Below are 22,889 nucleotides of genomic sequence, written 5' to 3'. Positions count from 1 at the left end.
CATCCATCCATCCATCCATCCATCCATCCATCCATCCATCCATCCATCCATCCATCCATCCATCCATCCATCCATCCACTTATCCGGGGTCGGGTCGTGGGGGTAGCAGCTTCAGTAGGGAGGCCCAGACGTCTCTCTCCTCAGCCACTTGGGCCAGCTCCTCCGATAATCCCAAGGCGCTCCCAGGCAAGCCAAGAAACATACTCCCTCCAGCGTGTCCCGGGTCTCCCCCTGGGCCTCCTCCCGGTGGGACGTGTCTGGAACACCTCACCAGGGAGACGTCCAGGAGGGATCTTAACCAGATGCCCGAGCCACCTCAACTGGCTCCTCTCGATGTGGAGGAGCAGCGGCTCTACTCTGAGTCCCTCCCCGGATGACTGAGCTCCTTACCCTATCTCTAAGGGAGAGCCCAGACACACTACAGAGAAAACTCATCTCGACCGCTTGTATCCAGGACCTCGTTCTTTCGGTCATGACTCAAAGCTCATGACCAAAAATTGTCCATCCTGAGCTGCAAATCTGTGCAGCTCCTCCAGTTTCCAAAAGCCTTTCCTGACTTCTCATTAAACAGTTGGTTACTCGTTTGTCCATGTTTAGATGATGGATTGAATGGAGCTCCATGACCTTGGGGTGTTGTATTGGAAATTAGACTTTCTTAAAACATCTCCAGGACTTCCAGCCTGACACGTCTGCTGTGATCCTCTGTCTTCATGATGCTGTTTAATGTTCTTTACCAGATCTCTGAGGCATGAAACAGAACAGCTGCATTTCTACTAAGAATAAATTTCCCCACAGGTGGAATCTAATTACTGATTAAGTCTTTCTACAGGGAATCTGCTGAAGTAAATAAAACTAAACATATGAATTTCATTCTGAATCAGAAATTCCGATTTTGTCTGTCAATGTATTAATATGACGCACGCATAGTAATGTAAAGATGTTAGGGGATTTGAACGCTTTTGTCACTCAGATCAGTAGACTTGAACTTTGAATAGTTTTTTTTATTTTCCATAGATGATGGTGCTTAAAGAAGCTACAGTGTCAAGAGGTGTTACTGTACTGCCGGTCAATGGCCGAACGCTCACAGCGTGGGAAGTGGCAATCAAAATGAATAAAGGAGTATTTTTTTTTGTACTTGTATAAAACAGTTTTGTCCTTAAGGCCTTGAGTTGCAGTGGTTCCCAGGGTGTATAAAGACAACCATTATCAATCCCATTGTTCCCTTCTGCCTCGTTTCTCTCATATAGACTTTTCCCAACCTTGGTTCTTTAAGGAAGACTCCTTTATAAATATCCTATTTTATCTCACCTAAACCCACATTCTTCTCAGTACCTGTGTTTTTTTATATCAGTGTTCTCCCCCCTGTGGGGGTTATAAAAAGTCAAACATGCACTTTACAGAAAAAGAGCTTAAATTCCCACCGCCTTACATTCAACAGATGACTCACACTTGTTTGTGTGGAAAAAAAAAAATGTTAAAGAGAAGTTGATTGTTTTTTCTTCTTAGTTTTCTACTATAGTTTGAAATGTGCAGACATTCAGATGGAGGATTGAAATAGTGTGGCTTGTCAGCCCCCTGCTGAATCCTCCTGATGGCTGTTCTGTCACACAAAGCTGAGAGGAGGCAGATGGACAAAAGACCAGAAAACCAAACACCAGCCGTGCGGTGGGGTGCGATGGCTACGGGGGTGGGGAAATGTGCGGCAGGCCAGAGACGGACCAGCAGTGCGAGATCCGCACAAACCACTTGGATCCTGTTGTACTTCCACTTAAACCCGACAGAATGGGTCTTAACGCAGCGCATTGCTGAAGCTAATGAGATGAGGTGCAAAACTGAAGCACTTTACATTTTTTAAAGATTTTTTTTTTACTTTGCTGCTCTAACTCCCTCCTTTTTTTCCTCTCCCGTACACCTTTTATCTTCTTAAACTCTCTTTTGTGACATTTTTCTCAAGAGACGCTCCATGCCAATAGAAATGTCAGCAAAAGGATCGTGCGAGCATCACGTTAAGACAACTGTGTTAGGATCACTATTTTAAACATGTTCTCTGGAGGGTCTGGAAATGGCATTCTTTGTGTCCACTGGTCTTTATATCCTTCATCTATAAACCTGTATATCCCTCCATCATCGATCATTCTGATATTATATATTTATCATCCAATAAGTTGCTCATATTTCCCTTCATTGCTCTGTTCATTAGTTTTTTTGGTTTTTCTCTAATTTGTTTATCCATTTATGACTGTTTTTTTTTTTTAACGCCAATGTCCATCAGTGATGTATGGACGGAGATTGGATTACCTTAATCTGAATTTGCATGGTGCCAAAACCTTAAAATGACAGTTCATTATAGATCTGGGTTGATCAGTGTTTGTTCCACATTGGGAGTGCTTTGGGTACAGTCTATCCTGCTTTTCCGTTTATTTTCCCCCATTTAAACTAGTTGATTGATAGTTGTGGTATAAAATATGTCAGGTTGTTGCTCTCTAAATAAAAATAAACAATATAAAGCATCCAGGGGTGGATTTAGAAAATTGTGGGCCCTAGGCAAAGACAGGCAGGGGCCCTCTGAATTTCGAATATGACAAACATTTTTGTCCCTCTCTTTTGTGCCTTTTCTTGTTGTTTTCCTCTCTTCTGTTTCTGTACTCAGCTGACTTTTCATGCTGTCTTAAAAAGAATGAGATTATTTTTTCCAACCATTAAGCTCACTTAGCTGATTGCTCCTTCCTGTTTTTTCCAAAAATTCAACTGCAAAAGTAAATCACACATTCCTTTTTTACTATAGACAAGCCATGATCTGTTTCTCTGTTCTCCATTTTTTATTTGCATGAAATAATAGCTGCATAAATCATGACAGCAGACAAGATAGAGGAGAGCAGGAGGCGGGGTTACAAAACTACTTGCTCTGGAGAGCAGAGTTCGCTGCTTTTATGTCGCCAAAGCCTTCACTAGCAGAAAAAAAGTCGCTAGATTGGTATTAGGTGCTTTTTTGAAATAAAAATATTCGAGGGGTCTGAAAAGTCTCTAAATAAAGTGACAAAAGCACCAAGTTTGTAACACTGCTCTTCGCATCGTTTGTTTTCAAATGGTTTGCTGCGGTCAGTTTGGACCTTTCTGAACATGTGCAGCTTCAGTGTCTACCATTTTGGACTGATCCAATTTGATGGACACTGAAAAGTGGCCCCTGATACACGCTTAATATTATAAGCATTCTGATGGCTTTTTAGCGAAAGGATTTTTATCAAAAACATAATTAATGTGCGCAAATAAGGAATAGTTGTATTAACCATACATGTAAACAGTGTTTTTTGGAGCCTCCAGGAATTTGGGGCCCTAGGAAACTCCCTAGTATTGCCTGATGGTAAACAACCTATTGCTGGTTCATATTTGTTGGATTCAAATTACATTTTCTTACAGTAAATAATTAAGTTGTGTAAGCTTACATGTAACTAGCAGCTAGGCATTGATCTATGGTAGATGCAGTTGGTCCGTGGCATAGCGCTTCATCCTTCATGTGAAAACAGAGGTATTAAAATGACCAGAAGTAGAAAGATTTGAATCCNTTTTTGTACTCTGCTGACTTTTCATGCTCTCTCAAAAGGAATGAAATTATTTTTTGCAAGCATTAAGCTCACACATTCCTTTTTTTTTTTTTTTTTTACTATAAACAAGCCATGATCTGCTTATCTGTTTTCCATTTTTTATTTGCATGAAATAATAGCTGCATGAATCATAACATCAGACAAGATAGAGGAGAGCAGGAGGCGGGGTTACAAAACTACTTGCTCTGGAGAACAGAGTTCGCTGCTTTTATGTTGCCAAAGCCTTCACTAGCAGAAAAACAGTCGCTAGATTGGTACTAGGTGCTTTTTTGAAATAAAACTGCTAAAGGGGTCTGAAAAGGCGCTAAATATAGCAACAAAAGCACCAAGTTTGTAACACTGCTCTTCGCATCGTTTGTTTTCAAATGGTTTGCTGCGGTCAGTTTGGACCTTTCTGAACATGTGCAGCTTCAGTGTCTACCATTTTGGACTGATCCAATTTGATGGACACTGAAAAGTGGCCCCTGATACACGCTTAATATTATAAGCATTCTGATGGCTTTTTAGCGAAAGGATTTTTATCAAAAACATAATTAATGTGCGCAAATAAGGAATAGTTGTATTAACCATACATGTAAACAGTGTTTTTTGGAGCCTCCAGGAATTTGGGGCCCTAGGAAACACCCTAGTATTGCCTGATGGTAAACAACCTATGGCTGGTTCATATTTGCTGGATACAAATGACATTTTCTTACAGTAAATAAGTAAGTTGGGTAAGCTTACATGTAACTAGCAGCTAGGCATTGATCTATGGTAGATGCAGTTGGTCCGTGGCATAGCGCTTCATCCTTCATGTGAAAACAGAGGTATTAAAATGACCAGAAGTAGAAAGATTTGAATCCCTGAAGAGTTAATGTTTCCCTAACCTTTGACTGAGAGTTGCTGTATAATGGTTTCTCTAAAACCTTTTTCTGTTTTCCTTTAAGGCCAGGATGGGGGTAAAAAAGTGGACTAAATATTATTGTAAAAAAACCCAGAAAACAATTTCTTGTCACTACTGGGTGAAAATACATAATTTTACTCCATAAAACCAAGCAGGAAATTCACCTCTAGAGTCCCCGATTCATGTTTTCCTGCTTCCCCTAATTGGTGCGGCATTCATAGCGGGAGCGAAGCAGTCTATTTTCGTCCCCTTGTTTTTCCTCCCAACACATCACCTTTTCCTGGCTCTGGTTCCCAAAACAACAGGGCTTTATTTTGCCTCAGATGGAATCTAGCCTCATTGCACACAGAAGCCTGGAGGAGACAATAGATGCTAATTTGCTAATGACATTACTGTGGAGGTTATTAAAGCATCGACAGAGAGGCAGGAGGCAACATCTTCAGGGGGAAGCTGCTCGATTGCTCCCAACCTGGACTCGACAGCAATATTGCGGCGTAGAGATGTTAATGCCACCGTTTCGTCCTGAGGGAAGTGCCTCTTTTAGGAGCAATCACAATAATGGTCTCTCTGGTCGCCAATGGGCTAATCTGTTGGATTTCATTAACACCATCACACAGACAAATACACCTCCAAACACCAAACTCTACAAAGGTTGCTGTGGCAACTATGGCGGTCACCATGGTGCCGAGATAATGACTTTTTGGTAATACGGCATTAAAGCGGCCTTCGTACCTTTTTCACTGCTGGATACAGTGGACAAAATGGTTTCCAAGTGGCTTTATTTTCAAGCAGGGACGGGCGACCGTTAGGAGTTTTTAACAACCCTTTCTCTGACTTCTAGCTTCGCTGAGATTCTTTTGTTATTCTATTTAAAAGGCAATAAATGAATTGTCAACATGCTTTATTCTTCCACCTTGAACTGTTGAGTCCCAAGATTCAATTTGAATACCGAAAATGATAACAGCTATTATTTCCAGTACGTTATCAGATGTGTGTGAACGTCGTTTCTACCTTGTCCTTGCTTGTTAATACATTGATGAATAAATGCAGTGGCATGTTCTCTTCCCGTTTTCAAACTCTCATTCCTTGCCCTGGTCACAAGCACTGGAAAAAAAAAAAAACAGTGGCTGTCTTCACCACCCAGTGTAAATTTCATTGTAGTGAAATTCAAAACACCACCTAGGCTGTCCGCTGACAGAAGGCTCTTTGGACTCCTTTAATCATGGTATTGATCAGTAGTGCCATCTTCTATCGACCTTCCCACCGCAATACCACGTTTGATGGATTGATTGGCAGCCTGAAGCAAGAGACCAATTTGTCAGGGAGCATCGGACCCTGTCAGAGAAGAACACCAATATGGGCCAGTCGTAGATGGCCTACAATCCCAGGGGTGAGGCGTCTGTTTGGTCTCCTTCTGAGGCCTGGAACCTGTGCAGAAATCCAGTTTGTTTCCTGATTCCCATATGAGTAAAGCAACCCTGAAAGCATCAGTAAGAGTTACAGTGGGTATAAAAAAAGTGGGTAGAAAATTCCCTGCTGTTAAAATGTAACTCCTAGTGAAGGTTCAACTTTTTATTAAGAATTATTAACAAATCTTTAAGAGAAAAAAGCTAAGATGTGCTTAAATAAGGGATCAGCTACTTGAAGCTTGGCTATGTTTAGATTTAAACAGCAGATGCCACCAAAAGCTGCCAAAGCGTGAGAGGGGTTTTTATTCTAAAAGGCATTTGTCATGAGAATGTTACACCTATTTTATTTTTAGTTTATTTTCTGGTAGACCTACAAATGTCCATAGATTGGAGAGAACATAATTGAATTAAGGATTTTTCAACAAAAAATATCCCAAGAACTTGACAACAAATCCTGCAAAAAAAAAAAATAAATAATACATGGCAAAAAATAACTAAAAAAATAAAGCAACTTTGTTTTATTTCTGCCTAAAGATTAGCCATAGTCCTTAAAAAACATAAAATGTCTTAGATTGCTTAAAAATATGCATTTGAATATGTTATATGAGGGCTGAAGTCAATATGCATTTTTTTCATCTTGTACTGATATTTAATCTTTAACCGTCTGATGATCAATTACAGGTGGTTTACAGCATAATAGGTTAAGCATTTGCTCATAATACAACACTAAGCAGTTTTATTGTCCTCTAAAAGATTGAACTTAGCCTTTTGAGTTGTAAAGGTTAAAAACCACATTAAATGTAGAAAGGTTCTGAGAGGATAGATTAGGATTTCATTGTTTTACATCACAAAAACCCGGCTTTCTAACAGACTTGTGCAGACTTTTTATATTTCTGGCGCATGACAGCTGATTTTTCTAAACCTTTCTCTGTTTTATTTTAATTTTCAGTGTTATTATAAGTCAGGCGGTTGACAGTCATATAAACATGCAGGTTTTTTTTTTTCTTATCTGTACTACTTGAGGTAAATCTCTTAAATGGCTGCGATTCAGCTGCTGCAGAGGATGATTTGTGGCCCCAGTAATTATACCTTTCTTGTGCTGGGAGAGAAAAAAAAAAAGTAAAAATATTGTTATTCTTAAATCCCCACTCAATGCTGGCTTAATCATCGTCTGCCTTGTCTTTAGAATAGCTGTAATTGAAACATTAGCTGTTCAGGTCTATATACGGCATGTGGGCGTCTGGTGTGCGCTCTGTGGATTAGTTTTAATCAAAAACCTCGATCGCAAGCCGATTCATCTCGTATGCACTTCACTTCATCTATTTGTTTTTCTCTTTTGGTTTCCTTGTCGTGTCCTTTTCAGTTCCCACTTGTGTATTCGCAAATGTTTTAGATGGCATTACACTCTTGTCTGTTTGAGAGCCAATAATGTGACTGAAACAAGGGCTGTGATAACATGAGATCCATTAGCCGGTGCTATCGATGCCCTTTAAGTGATCTCCACAGCCAGTGAGTCCTCCGTTCACAAGCAACGCCATGTACTCGGCGCCTTCCACCTTCAGTCCCAATCTTGGATACAGGCAACCAAGAGGAAGCATTTACTCAAATGTATTGACCGCTGTCATGAATTTTTCATTGGCTGCTCAAGGCGATGGGCTGCCAGCTTGGGTGTGTTGAGAAAATGAGGCTCCCACTCAATACCAATGACCACACACAACATCAGCCCCCCCATTCCATTTTAAAGGTTTATCTTCTTGAACCTTTTAAACACCCAAGCGATACTGTACTTTAGAGGACCCATCCACTTCTCCATACCTCTATGAATCACTCAACATTAGAGCCTAGAGCTGCCTTTTGCTCCTTTCTCCTTGGCAACAGCTTGAGCACTTACTCACTCCCTCTCCCTTGGTGTTATATGCTTTTCCAGTCTCCATCTCTTTTCCATTTAATCTATAAAGTTACCTTAAAGCAGGGTTGGAGAAACTTGTGGATTTTTATTTATTTTTTATTCTTTGCACATATTTGCCTCCACAGGAAAGGCAAGCCGACTTCAACCCTATCTGTTTATCCCCTGAGAAAACACACCTCCCAAAGCCACAGCCTACAAACCCTTCTATCAATAACGTGCTGTTTTCCAGTCAGATACACATCACAACCCACCCGTTATCAAACTCTGCAGTGCATGGTGAACTTTGAAATCTTACAATATTCAACAATTAGATTAAATGGATAGTGTACAACATTTTCCATTGTGCCAAATAATGGAATGTTCTTGCTCCCATAAGGTAATTTGTTTATGTTGTTGCAAAATTACCTCATGGGAGCTCAAAATCTTGTCTGTAAAGTATTTATTAATGTATAATTTACCTAAATGCATGTGTCTTCATAAGATACAGGTACCCTTTCAGGGTTTTATTGGGTAAAATAATGGTTTTCACTAGTGTTGCACCGATACGGGGTACCAGGCTGTGCAGTATCGGCCGATACCGATACCATCTGTTTGAAATGTATGTGTGTGTGTGTATATATGAAGAACTGCATACTACTTTGATGTAAAATAATTGCCATTATGGCTTTGTTAAGCTGCTGCCTACCTTTGTGAAGCAGGAAAAAGACTCTTAGGAAGTGAATCCAGTAGAACTTTTTATTTCCTACTTCGAATAGGTGACAATAGTTGAATAAACTTTAGGCTCTCAAAATGGTATCGGTGCCCTATTTGTTGGTACCTGCTGACATAGATACCACCATTTTAGTGCTGGTTACTGGTGTCAGTATCGGTGCAACACTAGTTTACAGGTTGTCAGCATATCACTGGCCAACACTTACACACAACACTGCACTACACACATAACTATTCAGGGTTTCTGCGGGTCATTAAAAAACATTAAAAGTCATGAAATTATTATCTTTTAAATTAAGGCCTTAATTGGCATTAAAATTCATTAAATGTGATTATTGTGGCATTTATATTGCTTCATAAAATAAAATAAAAAATAAATTTATTAAAAAAAGTTTGGTCAGATATATCAGATATAACTGCTTCCGGTTGATTGTAAAGCTGTATGTACGGAGAAGAAGCTTGAGGCTGAGAAAAATATACTAAATGGAAAAATGCAAATTTCAACAGTGGCTGAAAAACGAGAAATTTGGGACATGACGACGGTAAAGTGGACGAAGGATTTTGCCATATATATATATATATATATATATAAAATTATTTGTAAGAGCATTAAAAGAGTATTAAAAAGCATTAAATTAGAGTTACTCATTCCTGTATAATCCCTGCTATTAGAGGGCAATCAAATGGTCATAGTTTATGTACTGTTAGAGGAAGCCTGAGTACCCAGAGAGAACCCACACATACAAGGGGATAACATGCAACACCATGCATAAAGATCCCAGCTGGGATTTAAACTTTTGACCCTGCTTACTGCAAGGCAAAAAAGTACTAACCACTCCATCACATGCAGCCCACTTCATCTAAATTTGAAAATATATTTCATTTGCACCACTTACACTTTAGAGTACATCCCATTAAAGCATTAATGGAAGGCAAGTTTTTGAGTGGGGCTGGTTACCAGGCGGCAATCAATTTTCCACAGGAGGTTACAGTCAAGGTCATGTGGGTTTTAAAAATCCCAAAGAAATTCTCACAGTAGCATCAAGCTAATAGCTACTTCAACTAACCGGTACTCAGTTAAAAGGTTATATAAGCTGATGGACACTCTGCTAAAACTGCTCAACCTTGAGGCTAGAATAGTTGATAGTTAAAATAACTGTGTAACCAGGCTAATAACTATTAGCTTAAGAAACCTGAAAAATGAATATACTTGAAATTAGCTGTTAGCGTTTATTATAAACGGCTGTAGGCCTGAGTTTTGTGCAATTAGGTGTTAGCATATAAAGCTTTTAGCTAAAGTATCTGTAATTATTAATTTATTTTAGCAAATTTAAGCAAACAGATGAAATGTTTGTGGCAAAAAGGTTAACTTGGGTAGCTTAGTTAAATGGTGGTCCAAATAGCTGCTAGGTTTACTAGCTACAACAGTAGGAGAGCGCAATTCCTCAATGAAGATGATATTTCACATGGAAATTAGTCTGAATGCTGTGTTTTGTAGCTAAGCATCCGTTTGCTCACAACTACGCGACACAAAAAAACCTTTAAGACAAATGATGACCTACTTTTTGTTTTATTTAGCTTAAAAGGCATGGCAATTTTATTTGTATAGCACAATTCAGTACACAAATTAGATAATAAAATAGAAGAAAAATAAAAGCAGAGTAAAAGCAAAACACATTTGTAAAAGAAGAAAAATCAATTTGTCCACAAAAAGAAAAAAGCAATAAAAAAAAACATGATAAAGAAATCAAAACACAAATAAAAGCAAAAAAAAGACAAAAGTTTGAAAAGTTAACTGTTTTAGGAGTTTTGCATCTGGTTCCTAACCTAAAGGCCTTTTCTGCATCTCTTTCCATGCTTCCTTCTTCTCCATTTGCTGTCTAAATACTGCTAATAATGGCAATTAGTGCCACAAAATAAAATAAAATTAAGGTTTTAACTTGTTTCAGTCATAGATTTTCTTTTTTCTTGGTATAAAAACCTTCATCATTCATAAATTTTCAAGTTGTTTATTTTTATCACAGTGTTATTTATAAGCTCGAACCTGGTAGACCCTCATACCTCCAGTGTCATGTGCCTGACTGCTATGTCTGTTTCTGTCTTCACAGGACCTGCAGGAGGTCTGGCTCCACTACCCACCGCACCCCCTGCAGGTTGGTCAAGATCTGTCTTATTATTGATGTTTACTTTGTTGCTGCTGCACCTCATTAAAATTCACCTCATCCATTTGGAGAAAATTGTCCTCTGGTAACAGAGATGCAGAGTAGTTTTTTTTTCTCCCAATAGCTGACTCATTTTATAACTGTCAAACTGTTCTCCACCAGCTGTATTGTGCTGCTTTTGGTCAAAACTTTAATCCTCTTTTTGATTCACTCTTCTTCAGCAACATTTCACTCTTCTCCATCATCTTCGGTTTTCCCTTTCACTCTCCTCCATCTCTTCTCTGTCTCTTCAGTTTGAAGTTGCACGCTCTGCACAGAAACACTGAACATGTCAGCAGTGTTTGTTTGAAATTAGAATTTGGAAGACGAGATCAAAGATGCCATAACAGGATTACGATCCCGAATCACATGAGGTCTCCAGGGACCGCCAGGCATCTTTCTCTCTGATGTGTTTGCTGGAAGAAAGTGTTTCTTTCTGGGAGATTTGTGTTTCAATTCTGTGTGAGTGCATTTGCAGAAGTGTCTCAGCGTTTTCACATGTCTGTTTTTACATGTTTGGCCAGAAATAGCTTTGTTTGTGTACATGTTTGTTGATCCTTGCCTCCTTATCTCTTTATTTGTCACCCTCAAATGTTGAAGACTCAAAGATCCAGGGTGTTTTTGTTGAGCTTGTCAGTGCTCAGGATTAACCGACTGCAGCCAGTACTCTGATTTCCTGGTGGGCTGCACAGCACGGGCCCCCAGCAGTGGGTACATGGTTGTCGGGTGGACCCACGGGGCTCCACCCTGCTAGCCGCCACTGCTATGTGGTGCGAGGTCTGCTTCCATTAGCCACTCCAGAGCTAGAGCCTCATTACCACACACTGGATGCTGCTTCACTTTCCTCTGGGGGGTCTCCTGACAGGGGGTTATTAAATTGTTCCAACTTTACGGTAGCTTGATGGCATTCTGCCCTTTTGACTCAGGCTGGTGTTTAATGCTGTTTAAAAATGTTTAAGCCATCTTTATCTTTAGTTTTTTTTTATATTTTCAAGGATCTAGAAACTTTTAGTTGTGATCCATTCTCCTTCACCTTTTTCAATTTTCTAGTTTTTATTCCCTTTTTTGCCTTTAAGGCTTTGTAACTGACTTTAAAACACACAATACAATCTATTAGTATACATCTATGTTGCTGAAACAAGTTTGCTTAATTTTCCTATTCAGTCCAAAGTTATTTAAGTTATTTATCACACAAACCAAATTGCAGCATATCCTTAAAAGCTTTAGCTGTTGGATTTAAAAGTCTGGTCTTGGACCTGGTCAGAGTAGCTGCCTAAGCTTTGGCTTGGTAGCTTTCACTGTTCCAGGTTTTGCCATAGCTAATGGTAGTGTTGCACTGGTATCAGTATCCAGCACTAAAATGGTGGTATCTGTGTCAACAGGTACCAACAAATAGGGCACTGATACCATTTTGAGAGCCAAAAGTTTATTCAACTATTGTCACCTATTCGAAGTAGGCAATAAAAAGTTCTACTGGATTCACTTTGTTTTAGTCTTTTTCCTGCTTCAAAAAGGTAGGCAGCAGCTTGACAAAGCCATGATGGCAATTATTTTACATCCAAGTAGTGCGCAGTTATTCATATATACACACACACATCAATTTCAAACAGATGGTATCGGTATCGGCCGATACTGCAAAGCCAGGTATCGTGTATCGGGGCCAAAAAATGACATTGGCGCAAAACCAGCTGTTGCTGCTGTTTTTATGTGTCATTTGTGCGGTATCCCCCCTCCACACGCACACAATTTAGTTCTCAAGACATATGGGGACATCTCATTGACTTGCATGTTTCTATGGCCTAACCCAGACCCTTACCCTAAAGGGCTGGTTATACTCCCCGCAGCAGTATGTCACAGTGAGCTTGTCGCAGATATTTTTTATTTATGCCCAATGTTGAAACGTGGTCGGCGCTATGTTATTCCATGCCACAACGCAAGAGGGACAATCAGGAACTAGTTGTGGGTCTAGATACGGCCTAGGCGGTGAAGTTGGGGCAAGTTAGTGCGACAACAGAGGGACATGAAGGCAAAAAAGAGCGGGGATCCAGGTGGAAAAAGGGTCCCAGTGTTCTCGCGCACCTCGCTCTTCTAGCTGGTCCAACTTTACGCGTCGTTTTCCCACAATGGTGGTCATACAAACAAAACAAGCCGATAAGGTACCAAACAGTAAATGCGTATAGTGTAGAACGGATGTAGCTTTGACCATTCAGAGGCCTGTCTGACTGTCTGCGGTCACCTACAATTTAGGAGAGGTTTCCGCAGAGTGTCTGCGGAAGGGGCTGGGGTATATCTGCATTCACTGATACACACACGCAGACGACCTGCTTTCTCAGCATAAATCAGCCTTAACCCCAACTATTGACTACATATACCTAACCCTAACCTAAACTAAATTCACACCTTAGTCGTAACCCCAACTCAAAGAACCAAACTTTACCATATTGGGGCCAGTTGAATGTCCCCATATGTAGGATAGTTTACAAAATACTTTCTCCACATTGTAGGCAAAACAAGACCATACAAACCCACACAGACATTATTAAATTGGTCTTAAATCTAATTTGAAATGGCATTAAAAAAAAAAAAGTTGCCTTAAGCTGTAGGAACCCTGCTCTGGTGAGACAGCCAGGTACTTAAGTTTTTGGACCTCAAAACTTTGCCAAGAAATCTATGGAGATTTTATTGCCTGTTGAGATGAGAGCAATACTGGACTGAGCAGATAAATGGGCTTGAAATTTACACAGTTTACACAAGTCTTTTATTTCAATCAGTAAAAAGCTCTGCATCATTTTTGAAGAGCATGATTTTTATTGGAGGACACGGCTCTGTCGCATACATCAAAGCACTCCTCTGAGTTGCTAGCCTGCAGAGGCCCTAAAGAGAATATTGACATGGCCTCTTTCTTCACCCAACCCAAACCCTATTTAGAACTTTGGGGCCCTTTTTGAAGAGGAGATTTACAGTACATTGGAGCCTGCTACAGAAAGCAATGACCTTCAGCTATTTATTTGGAAACATTCAGGTCTTATTTTCACTTTAAGAAACAAAAAAATACAGTGTAAGCAAAAAAACCCATTTATTTTCAGTTTATAACATAATTATCCTGCACACTGATAGTTGCCTGATAATTGTGTGCACACAGATGTTCACCTCAGAAAGCCAAAACCTCACTTACAATTTCTTGAAGACTTGAGTTTCATTAACCTTTTAATCAACTTTAAGCTCTGTAGGTGTTCAAGCTACGCACATGCTGTGCTTCATTGGGTAGGAAATAAAACCTGACCATTACTCAGTTGGGCTTGACAGAGCATTTGGGAATCACTCCAAACCTGATCACCTCACCCCTGCTTTCAAAGCTGGCTCTCAGTCTGCTGGACGGGGCCTGTCCAGATGCCAAAGGGCTGAAACGCTTATAAAAATTCAGTATAGCGGAAATATGCTGGCAAGAACTCTGTAATGGACCTCCATTTTCCTTGAGTATAATTTCCCCCATTGTGGGAGAATAAAGGGATTTTCTATTTCCTCCAAGTGCTAAGTCAGGGCAGCATTGCAACTTAAAGGTACAGAGGTGGCAGCATCATGTTATGGGACTTGACTGAAAGTTCTAGCATCGGAAAAAACGGTTTGTCCAAATGGACAATGATGCGTAGAATACCAACAAATAATCAATACTTTGGACAAAAGTTTGAGTCTTGGCCCCAAATAAGCCTTTAATTCACCCCCAAAGAAAATAAGTGTCAGGTCTAAGCACCTAAAACATCATACATACATACAGGGAAAGAAAGAAGGCACAGAGACAATTCATTTAGTTTTACTTGCGAGGAGAGTAGGAAGAGCCTGCAGAGTTTACGAATCTCCAACCCACTCTGCGGTCCCAGCGTTCTATTTATTGAAATCAGTGGTCCCTGGTTACAACAGCTGATACTGCACTAGAGAGGGGGAACAAGATAAGGAATTCAGACTTCGGTAAACATATCCTCTAAATTTCAGGGTTCAGTCAAAGTTTAAGCTGTTGAAGCTGTCCACCAAAGTTCACCAGGTTGAGTAAATCAACCACAACCTCCCCAAAAGCAAGTCCACAAATCACAGTATACTTCAGAAAAGATGGCTATGAACACATGCACATAGCACACAGCTTTATGCATTATAACACTACACAGATACATTTATATACAATTATTCTAACAATAAGAGTGGAGTCGAAAGAGACGAAGCAAGACGGCCTACAAACCTGACCCAGTAACACCAGTTCAGAGAGGGCAAGCGGGCCAAAATGTCAGAAAACTTAAGATATTGGAAAAACTATTGGAATGACATCTGAACATGGTGGAACAATGCATAGCTGGTTTAAAGGGGGAATCTGATAAACATGGAGGAAAGGTAAACAACTATCCTGCAAAGGTTTCTTTCATCTTACATCAAGATAAATAATTCTTGTAATCCTACATGAAATAAAAGAATGTTTGCTCTGATTCGTTGTCTCATAGTAATAAAGGAGAGATTTTTTTTTATTCATCCATTCATCTGATGGTACCTGCTTGTCCAAATGCAGAAAGATCCCCGTTTTTGCTACAAACAGAACCCCAGCACAGCCTTTCTTTATACCCAGTGTATTTAAATACATGGTTTAAACCATAGAAATGAAACCAGTTATATCCAATCACTGATTTACCTTTGGACTAATTTGTGTGTATGAAGAAGTAAACGATTGGAGCGTATTGCACAGATTAGCTGCATCCTCCAACACTCATTAGGAAAGAGCGAGGCTTATCTTTTTTTATAAGCCTTGAAAGCTCCCAAAGTTAGAATATGAAGCCCAAAAATTGTTGCTGAAAGGTAACAAGGTGTAACCTAATTTCCTTCCCCACCAAGACGGGGAGGAAGAAGTGAAAGAGGAGCTGCCCTAATGAGCTTTGAGCTGACGGCAGTGGCAGCTCGCCACGGCATGTGTAATTACGCGTGCACAGATTTTTGGCATGCGTCGGGCCTGCCACCGACTCGCCCTGCAGAGGGATGTGGAACGCCTTGCGGTTTACAGGCACATCTTCATGTTTTCACTTAACCCCCCCTCACCATCACCATCAACCAACACATTCACACACACACAAGCTCTCCAGAATAATTTAGCAGAACGTCATTTATGCTGAGTGTGGATTACAGCGTTTCTCCTTCAGTTTATCAGGGGGGTACACGAGCGTCAAGCTTGTTGGTGCCTCGCCTCTGATTCTGCCTTCGTTTTGGACTCGGCTGAAAGTGATGCTTTGAAGGCATTTCAAACGCTTTTTTTTTTTCATATATATATTTATTTATTTCTTCATGGCTTCTGTTGATTCCCCCCTTTCTCTCTTCACTTTGTTTGAAGCCTTGCTGCCGGCCATTCCCCCTGAAGGACAGATAGATCCTGTGAGTGCTGAACCCCTGAGAAGTTGTTTGTTGTTATCCATGACATTTAAACGCCGTACGCTAATTAACACAGGGAATTCTTTATATTTTTTTTTTTTTTTACAAAAAAACGGATGAATGAAATGCCTCTCCGTACATGTCGGAAGATGGAAGCATGACATTACCGGCAGCGCTCCAATTAAAACACTCTGTTTAAAAATACATCTCTGCTCTGCTCGCCGGCTTGACATGGGAGGCTTTGAAAAATGATGCTTCAAGAGAGTAGAGACAAAAAGAAATGTTGGGGAAAATAAAGGAAAGCGGTCACCTTCTTCCAAAGAACCTTGATCTTGTTTGTTTTTGGAGACAAAAAAAAAACAGGAATCAGACTGATGAGGTCAAATAAGCATTGTCTTTCTTCTGGAAAATATGTTTTTGTCTAACTGCACCACAAAGATGATCCCGGCAGTTGATTACTGCCCACAAAAGTATACTGATTTAACATGCTTATTTTCATTTTATCCCACATTTTTTAACCTTTAGGGTTACCCTTTCCGCCTCTAATGAGCAAAGTCATGAGCAAATATTGTTGGCAAAGAGAGCAAAAGGCCTTCTACCTTCAAAGCTTAATCTGCTGCATCTGATTACGGTATTCTTTCAGGACTCATCAAAGTAACCGTGTTGCTCGTCTCTGACCCAGCCGGCTTCATAAACAGGCAAACTGACTGGCTGTATGGCTGAGTCACCAGATATGTTAATTGAATGTATAAAACAGCAGATTTAGATTGGGGGTAAAAAAAGGGAGCTGTTTGACTTAAAAGTTAATGACTAAGAGACTCCATCTGCTGCAGATCATCTCCAGTTTGTTTTGAGGTGGGGTAAAAATACACACACTAAACAGGCCCCGAGGCAGAACAAACTGTGGAGCTTCTCATTTCCCTGACACCCAGGCTGAGCATTTTCATGAAACCCGCTGGGGGTTTATTTGTACAGTGAGCTCAGCAGTTTTCACTCCGACCATTTGTGTACTAACACTGGGGGGAGATTAGGCAAGAGTTTAATAAGATGAAACCCATTTTTTTAATCTTTATTTTTCGCCTGTCAGTTCTTGGGTCAAAGGGGCGTCTATCTAACCTGACTCCGCCAAATGGATTTTCTCCGCATATCCATCTGTAAACCTTCCATTAAGGAAATTTTTGGGAAGGGGCGAAAATACTGGTTAGCTGATTGGCCTATGTTGGTGATAGACGGGCCAAATAAACCAATCAGATCAACGAAGCATATGACGTACTAACAGCCAGGCTACTCTTCCCGAAACCAGTCGGGAGAAGAGCAAACACATCTTTTCCTCTGAGAAAAGCCTCCAGAGCAGTGTTTTGCTCTTCTTTCAGTGAAAACATACTCTGTAATTCCGATAAAACTTGCTTGATATCCATGCTAACGCTAGTTTCATCGGCTGAAGCCGCCATGTTCTTTAGACTGAACTGTCGCGCTTCTCGTTGCGTCACACCTCAACCCGCCTCAAAGCCAACGCTGATTGGACGTTCGTTTGGTGAACGGCTCCAAATTTTCTTCAACGGAGAGCCTCCAGACTGATTAGCGAGCAAAATCTTGAAAGCTCGCGAGATCAGGATGGTCTCACGAGGCTAGCGTCTGTCTGCATTGCCAAGCAAACACATCTGTGTGAAAAGTGTTGTACTGTACCATCCATTCAACCCTTCATTTAATCCCTGATATCCAATATTTTTTTATCCATCTAGGGCTGATTGATAAAGTTGATTTAAATCATGAACCAAACCTTCTGTTTATGAAGATTCAAATTTTGGAAAAACTGCATTTTTTTCGCCAATGCACTTCTTTGGCTTCTGTTATTCAGAATGACATCAGTTGTTCGCTATTTCTTCTTAGAGGTCTACTCATAACGGATAAACCAGCTCGCTGTGTAATAGCACAAGCTGCAAACATTTAGCATATCTTCATAGAAAAGCAAGGAATGCCGACTCATTTTAGAAGAATGTCTCACATCTTTGATTTCAGGTCACTTTGAATGGAGCGGATCTTTGAAATAAAGTAATTTCTGTCATTGGTCTTTTTTTTTTTTTTTTTTATTGAAGGAACATGGGGGGGAAAAAAAGATTAATTATATTTGGTATAAACAAAATTTGAGCTTTTATTTTTAATCATACAGCCCAGCCCTGCATCCCTCCATCCATCCGTTTTGCTTTGATGGTTTTAACTGGTCCAATGGAAAGCAGGCAGTTCAATCTCTACAGAAACTAATACTTGATCTCAGACTCAGAAGATCTAACTCTTAATCTTCTTTCAGGGAACCATAATGTCCCAATGAGCGTCAAAGTTAGCATTGTTGTACATTTAGATGTATTTCTATCTGTCTCACCGCTGATCCTTAAATAAAAAATAAGGAAATGCTTTTATGCAAATGTTGCATGCAGCTTTAGGAGCTCAGAACTTGCCAAAGCTGTTTGTCTCCTCTAAAGTGATCTTCTTACCTGCTTTGCTGAGTTGATGTTCAGCTAAAACTTTGAAGTTTCTGTTGTTTTGAATCCTTTATGTGCCCGTTCTTTGTTTCACGTCCTGTTTTCTCTCCATGCAGGTGCAGGAACCTCAGAGTGATCGGCAGCTGATTGAAACGTCTCCCGTTCTTCAGAAACTGACCAGCTTTGAGGATTCTATTGGGGTTTTGTTCACGCATGTTCGCCTGTTAGCCAGAGCATTTACCTTGAGGACTGTTGGCTTCAACCACCTCACCCTGTGAGTACACTTGATGCTTGTAGAATAATGACAAAATGTCGTTGACACCAAGAACGTTCTTTTGGTTTGCTTGTTTGGCTCAGACCCAAACAGACTTTAGAGTTTTGTTTTGCTTATCTGTGCTTCTATTAGCTGCAAAGTCAGTGTGTGCAGCTTATTTAGTGCATGTTTCTGTTTTTGCATCACACGCTCGGCTCGTCTGGAGCTGTATTTCACCTCCTATCATTAATACTCTTCAGATAATAATAAATTCTTACTTTTTTTCATTTATTGCTGGAATAATAATTAACACAGTCAGATAAACGCAAATTAAATAATTTTTTTTTGCCAAATAAAACAAAAAACACACGGGTAGGCGGAGCGAGGGCTGCTGCAGACGGGCTGAGATTAGCCCTGGCTGCCGTTACCCTCTGAGGCCCGCTGTTTGCCGCTGTCCTCTCAACTTGGAGAATTTTCTTTAAATTACAGATTTAATCAGTAAATGGGCCATATAGTGACGCTTAAAGGTATAATGTTCTCACCTCAAATGATCTTAAAACATACTTTTATAGAACAACAGCAACAGAAAAGAGAACTTTTAGCTTTCGACGGAGCGCTCCATTGAAAGCTGCTGCTGCCGCAGTGCATGCTGGGACAGCTTTCAATCTCAAGAACAGACAAGTCTGCTCTGATGCATGCTGGGTAAATAGGGAGGGGCGAGAACAACATCCAGTACCTTTGTCCATTCTCAGTCTGCTGTTCTAGTGAATTGGAACAGTACTAGGGCTGAGGCTGATGATGTTGAGCACATGAGAACGCACAAGTACACATATTGAGACACGGGCCTGATTTCATTACTGCATTCACTGCTGCTGGGCCTTGTTGGAACAAAAGCCGGTCCTAGTTCGACTGGAAGGGGACTAAGACCATCATCAAAAGTGGATCTACAGTAGAAGCCATTCAAAATGTCCCCACCTTCCTTGATGGGTCCTTGGCAATTCCTTCTTAAACATCTATCTTTGTACAAAAAATATTCTTTCTTCATGATTTGTGGACATTAAGACCTAAAGAGAAGCACCATCTCCTGGTCAGACCCTGTAATTCAGTGAAAGGGTGGAGTCAGAGTAATAAATACGCAAGAGGGGGTCACTCCGGTGGCTGGAAGTTGGAGGGAAGTTGGCTGCCATTCTGCTGGTGTTTGACTTGGAAGATCCATTTTGAATGGTTGCTTTTGTAACTCCGTCCATTTCGTTTTTCTTTTAACTGCATTCACATGGGCACCAAAGAGGGAGAAGAACTCTGGTCTGCTTAAAATGGATCAATGTTTCCGTTTGACTTTGCCTTCACAACTGATCTGAGTCCTTTTAACGCTGCTAAACCTTTTGATTATTGACTACGCTGGAAAAACAATCTAGAAATAAGTAAAAGCTTTCTTAGCTTAGGTGCTTTTACTCTTAATTTGAGTAAGTAACTGAGAACGTTTGCCAATGGAATGAGTATTTTTACTCTTAAAATAAGATAATTAGATTAGAACATGCACTTGTAATGCAATTATGTTTTCTTATTTTAAATGTAAATTGTCTTGTTTCATTGGCAAAATGTCTCTTGCCTCCTCAATCCAAGAAAATGTTGTTGTTTTTTTAAGAAAAATGGCTTATCTAGATTTTGATATTTTCCAGTGTATAAAATGCTTCTAACCTCAATAGATGCACCAAAGAGCTATGGTATCAGTGTTTTTGTTTTTATTTCTCCCTCATGCTCATAAATCAACAATAATTGGGCCTTGACATAAGAAGAATGCTTATGGTAAACTGTTTTTTTCCTAATATGTTTCAAGAGAATTAAATGCTTTGGTTGGACAGAAATGACAGAGCAAAATAAACGTGCCATCAGTGACTGCAGATGCTAATATACATAACCAGTGGTTGGTCACTTTCCTTTTTTTCTTTTTGTGAGTCTCAAGCTGAATGGTTTGGGACGATCTGTCGCTTCCTGTTGGTTCACTTTCTTTCCACGACATTTCCGTCTCTCTTCCAAAGAGGTTTTGAAGTTCCCCAAACTAAAGCGCTCCCATGAACAGACTCCTCCACCTAAAATGGATGTCCAGACCCCTCTCAGTCGCCATAGGCCTTTGTGCTCCCTCTGATTAATGCCCTGCATGCTCTGGTTTCATTTTTCTGTCAGTTATCTGTGATAAAAATGTGACTAAAGGTGAAAATGTCTAAAGGGGTGAGGATTATTTTGCAGCGTATCCTTGCTCTGTATAATAGGGGACATCTTGAACACCGTGTTAGGTGAAAGATGGTTTGCCTTCTATGTTTTTCTGGCAGCGGGCCTGATCTGAGTGTTTCCATCCAAGAGAGGCAAGAAAGTCACAAGAGACTGTTAAGCACCCATATCTGTATTCTGCCTGTAACTGCAGGGCCGTAACCCCACTGCCCCATGGGAAATGTGGTTTTGATTCAGTGGATTGTCCTGGACTGAAGGTTTTCTCTTTCATTTATTTCAGCCACATCTCCCATTTGTCAGATTTTCTCTCATTCCTCTCCTCCCTCCTTCGTTTCCTCTTGCTGTCGTGCTTCAGTCCACCTAGTGATTTCTTGGAGTCCTGCTTAAATCATTCTTTTTGATGCAGATTTAATTAAGGCTGGCTTCACTATACATCCTCCATGCGTGCTGTGCTCAGAGAGAGATACACATGTGGTTTCTGGTCTGTTTTCTCTGTTAATTGCGGCGTCTCGCAGCAGTGCTACATCTTCTCTGACTTTGAAAGTAGTTTTTTTTTTTTTTTTCTTTTTTTTTCCCACGCCATGACGTTTATTCAATAGTCGGGGAAAAGTTGCAAACTTTCTATAGGGATGGTTTGAAATTGATCGCAGAGAGCGTTTGGATCTGTCGGTAACAAACACGCTGTTGTTGTGTGGCTGTCCTCATTTATTCACACAATGCAATTTTAAAAATACTGCAATTTTCATTAACCCGCCTCTCGGCTAATGAGGCTGTTCTCTCCAGCTTCAGCTTTTTATTTTTAATTTTTTTTTCTCATCTAGACTTCCAGGGGCTTATTTGCAATTGAAGCTTAGCTCACTTTTGAGCTTTATGGCTCTACACAATAGTGGGTTTGACAGCTAAAGCAAATTAGGCTTGGCAGCACACGTTTGATATCTTATTGGCAGGTTGCGCTCTGTAATTGCTTGCTTAGGTTTGCCACAAGGACACTTCTCGGTGTGTTAGTGTGCACCGTCTGCACACTTCCCACACACACAGACCTGAGAATGCTCTAATCCATCACTTAAATGTCAAACCTCTCTCCACTCGGGGTCAGTGGAGTTGATTAGAGGTCCAGAGCTTTGTCTCCTACTGAGCTTTACTTTGAGGACTTTCCAACTCAAGGTTGAAAACGATATTTTCCAACTCGATGAAAGCGAGGTGGAGGTTGAAACTTGTTTAGCTAAATTTCAATACTTTTCCAGCAGCAAAATGAAGGGGGAAAAATTGATATAGTTCTGGTTAATTTATATCCGTTGGCTCATTAGTAGCCAAAGGCAGGTTGACCTAAATAGAGTCGACCAACATGATGGTGTGAGCTGAGCTATGGCTGCCCATGAGGACCAAAGGTCAGACTGAAGTAGGTCACGTTGTCATGATAGAGTGGAGAACGAGGTCAGACGATAAGGAAGATGGGGCAGCAGTTGGCCTTTGACCTTTCACTTTGAGAAGGGATAGAGGACAAATTGACCTAGATGATGAAGAAGATTCGGGGCGTAAAAGATAAGAAGTTATGGAGAGACAGAGGCGGAGGGTTCTGTCTGCTAACAGAAGCATCCAACTCTACAGTTGTCCTTTATTGCTCGGTACTTTTCTTTCATGCAGCCTTCAATTCTAATCTTTTTATGTGGTCTGAATGAGATTTTCTCTGGACTTTTTCCAACATGATTAGAAAAAAAACTGGTTATTTTGACAGAGTCTCAGTTGTTCATTGAAACACTGAATAAGCCTGCTCTGGGGATGGATGTACAGCACAGGTGCATCTCATTAGGT

General features: G+C 40.4%; 1 protein-coding gene across 1 annotated transcript in view; it reads left to right on the top strand.

Annotated features, from left to right (window-relative positions):
• drosha (drosha, ribonuclease type III) overlaps positions 1–22,889 on the top strand; it is a 211,336-nt gene that overhangs the window by 127,867 nt on the left and 60,580 nt on the right. Inside the window, exons 24-25 of the mRNA XM_015382192.1 lie at positions 10,623–10,667; positions 18,712–18,869. Coding sequence (XP_015237678.1) covers positions 10,623–10,667; positions 18,712–18,869 — 203 coding nt within the window. The remainder of the gene's footprint in view (positions 1–10,622; positions 10,668–18,711; positions 18,870–22,889) is intronic.

The sequence above is a fragment of the Cyprinodon variegatus genome, unplaced genomic scaffold (assembly GCF_000732505.1).
Source record: "Cyprinodon variegatus isolate N-32 unplaced genomic scaffold, C_variegatus-1.0 Scaffold252, whole genome shotgun sequence".
Classification (NCBI taxonomy): domain Eukaryota; kingdom Metazoa; phylum Chordata; class Actinopteri; order Cyprinodontiformes; family Cyprinodontidae; genus Cyprinodon; species Cyprinodon variegatus.
Note: the sequence above shows the minus strand (reverse complement) of the source record. Positions and strands in the feature narration are given on the sequence as shown.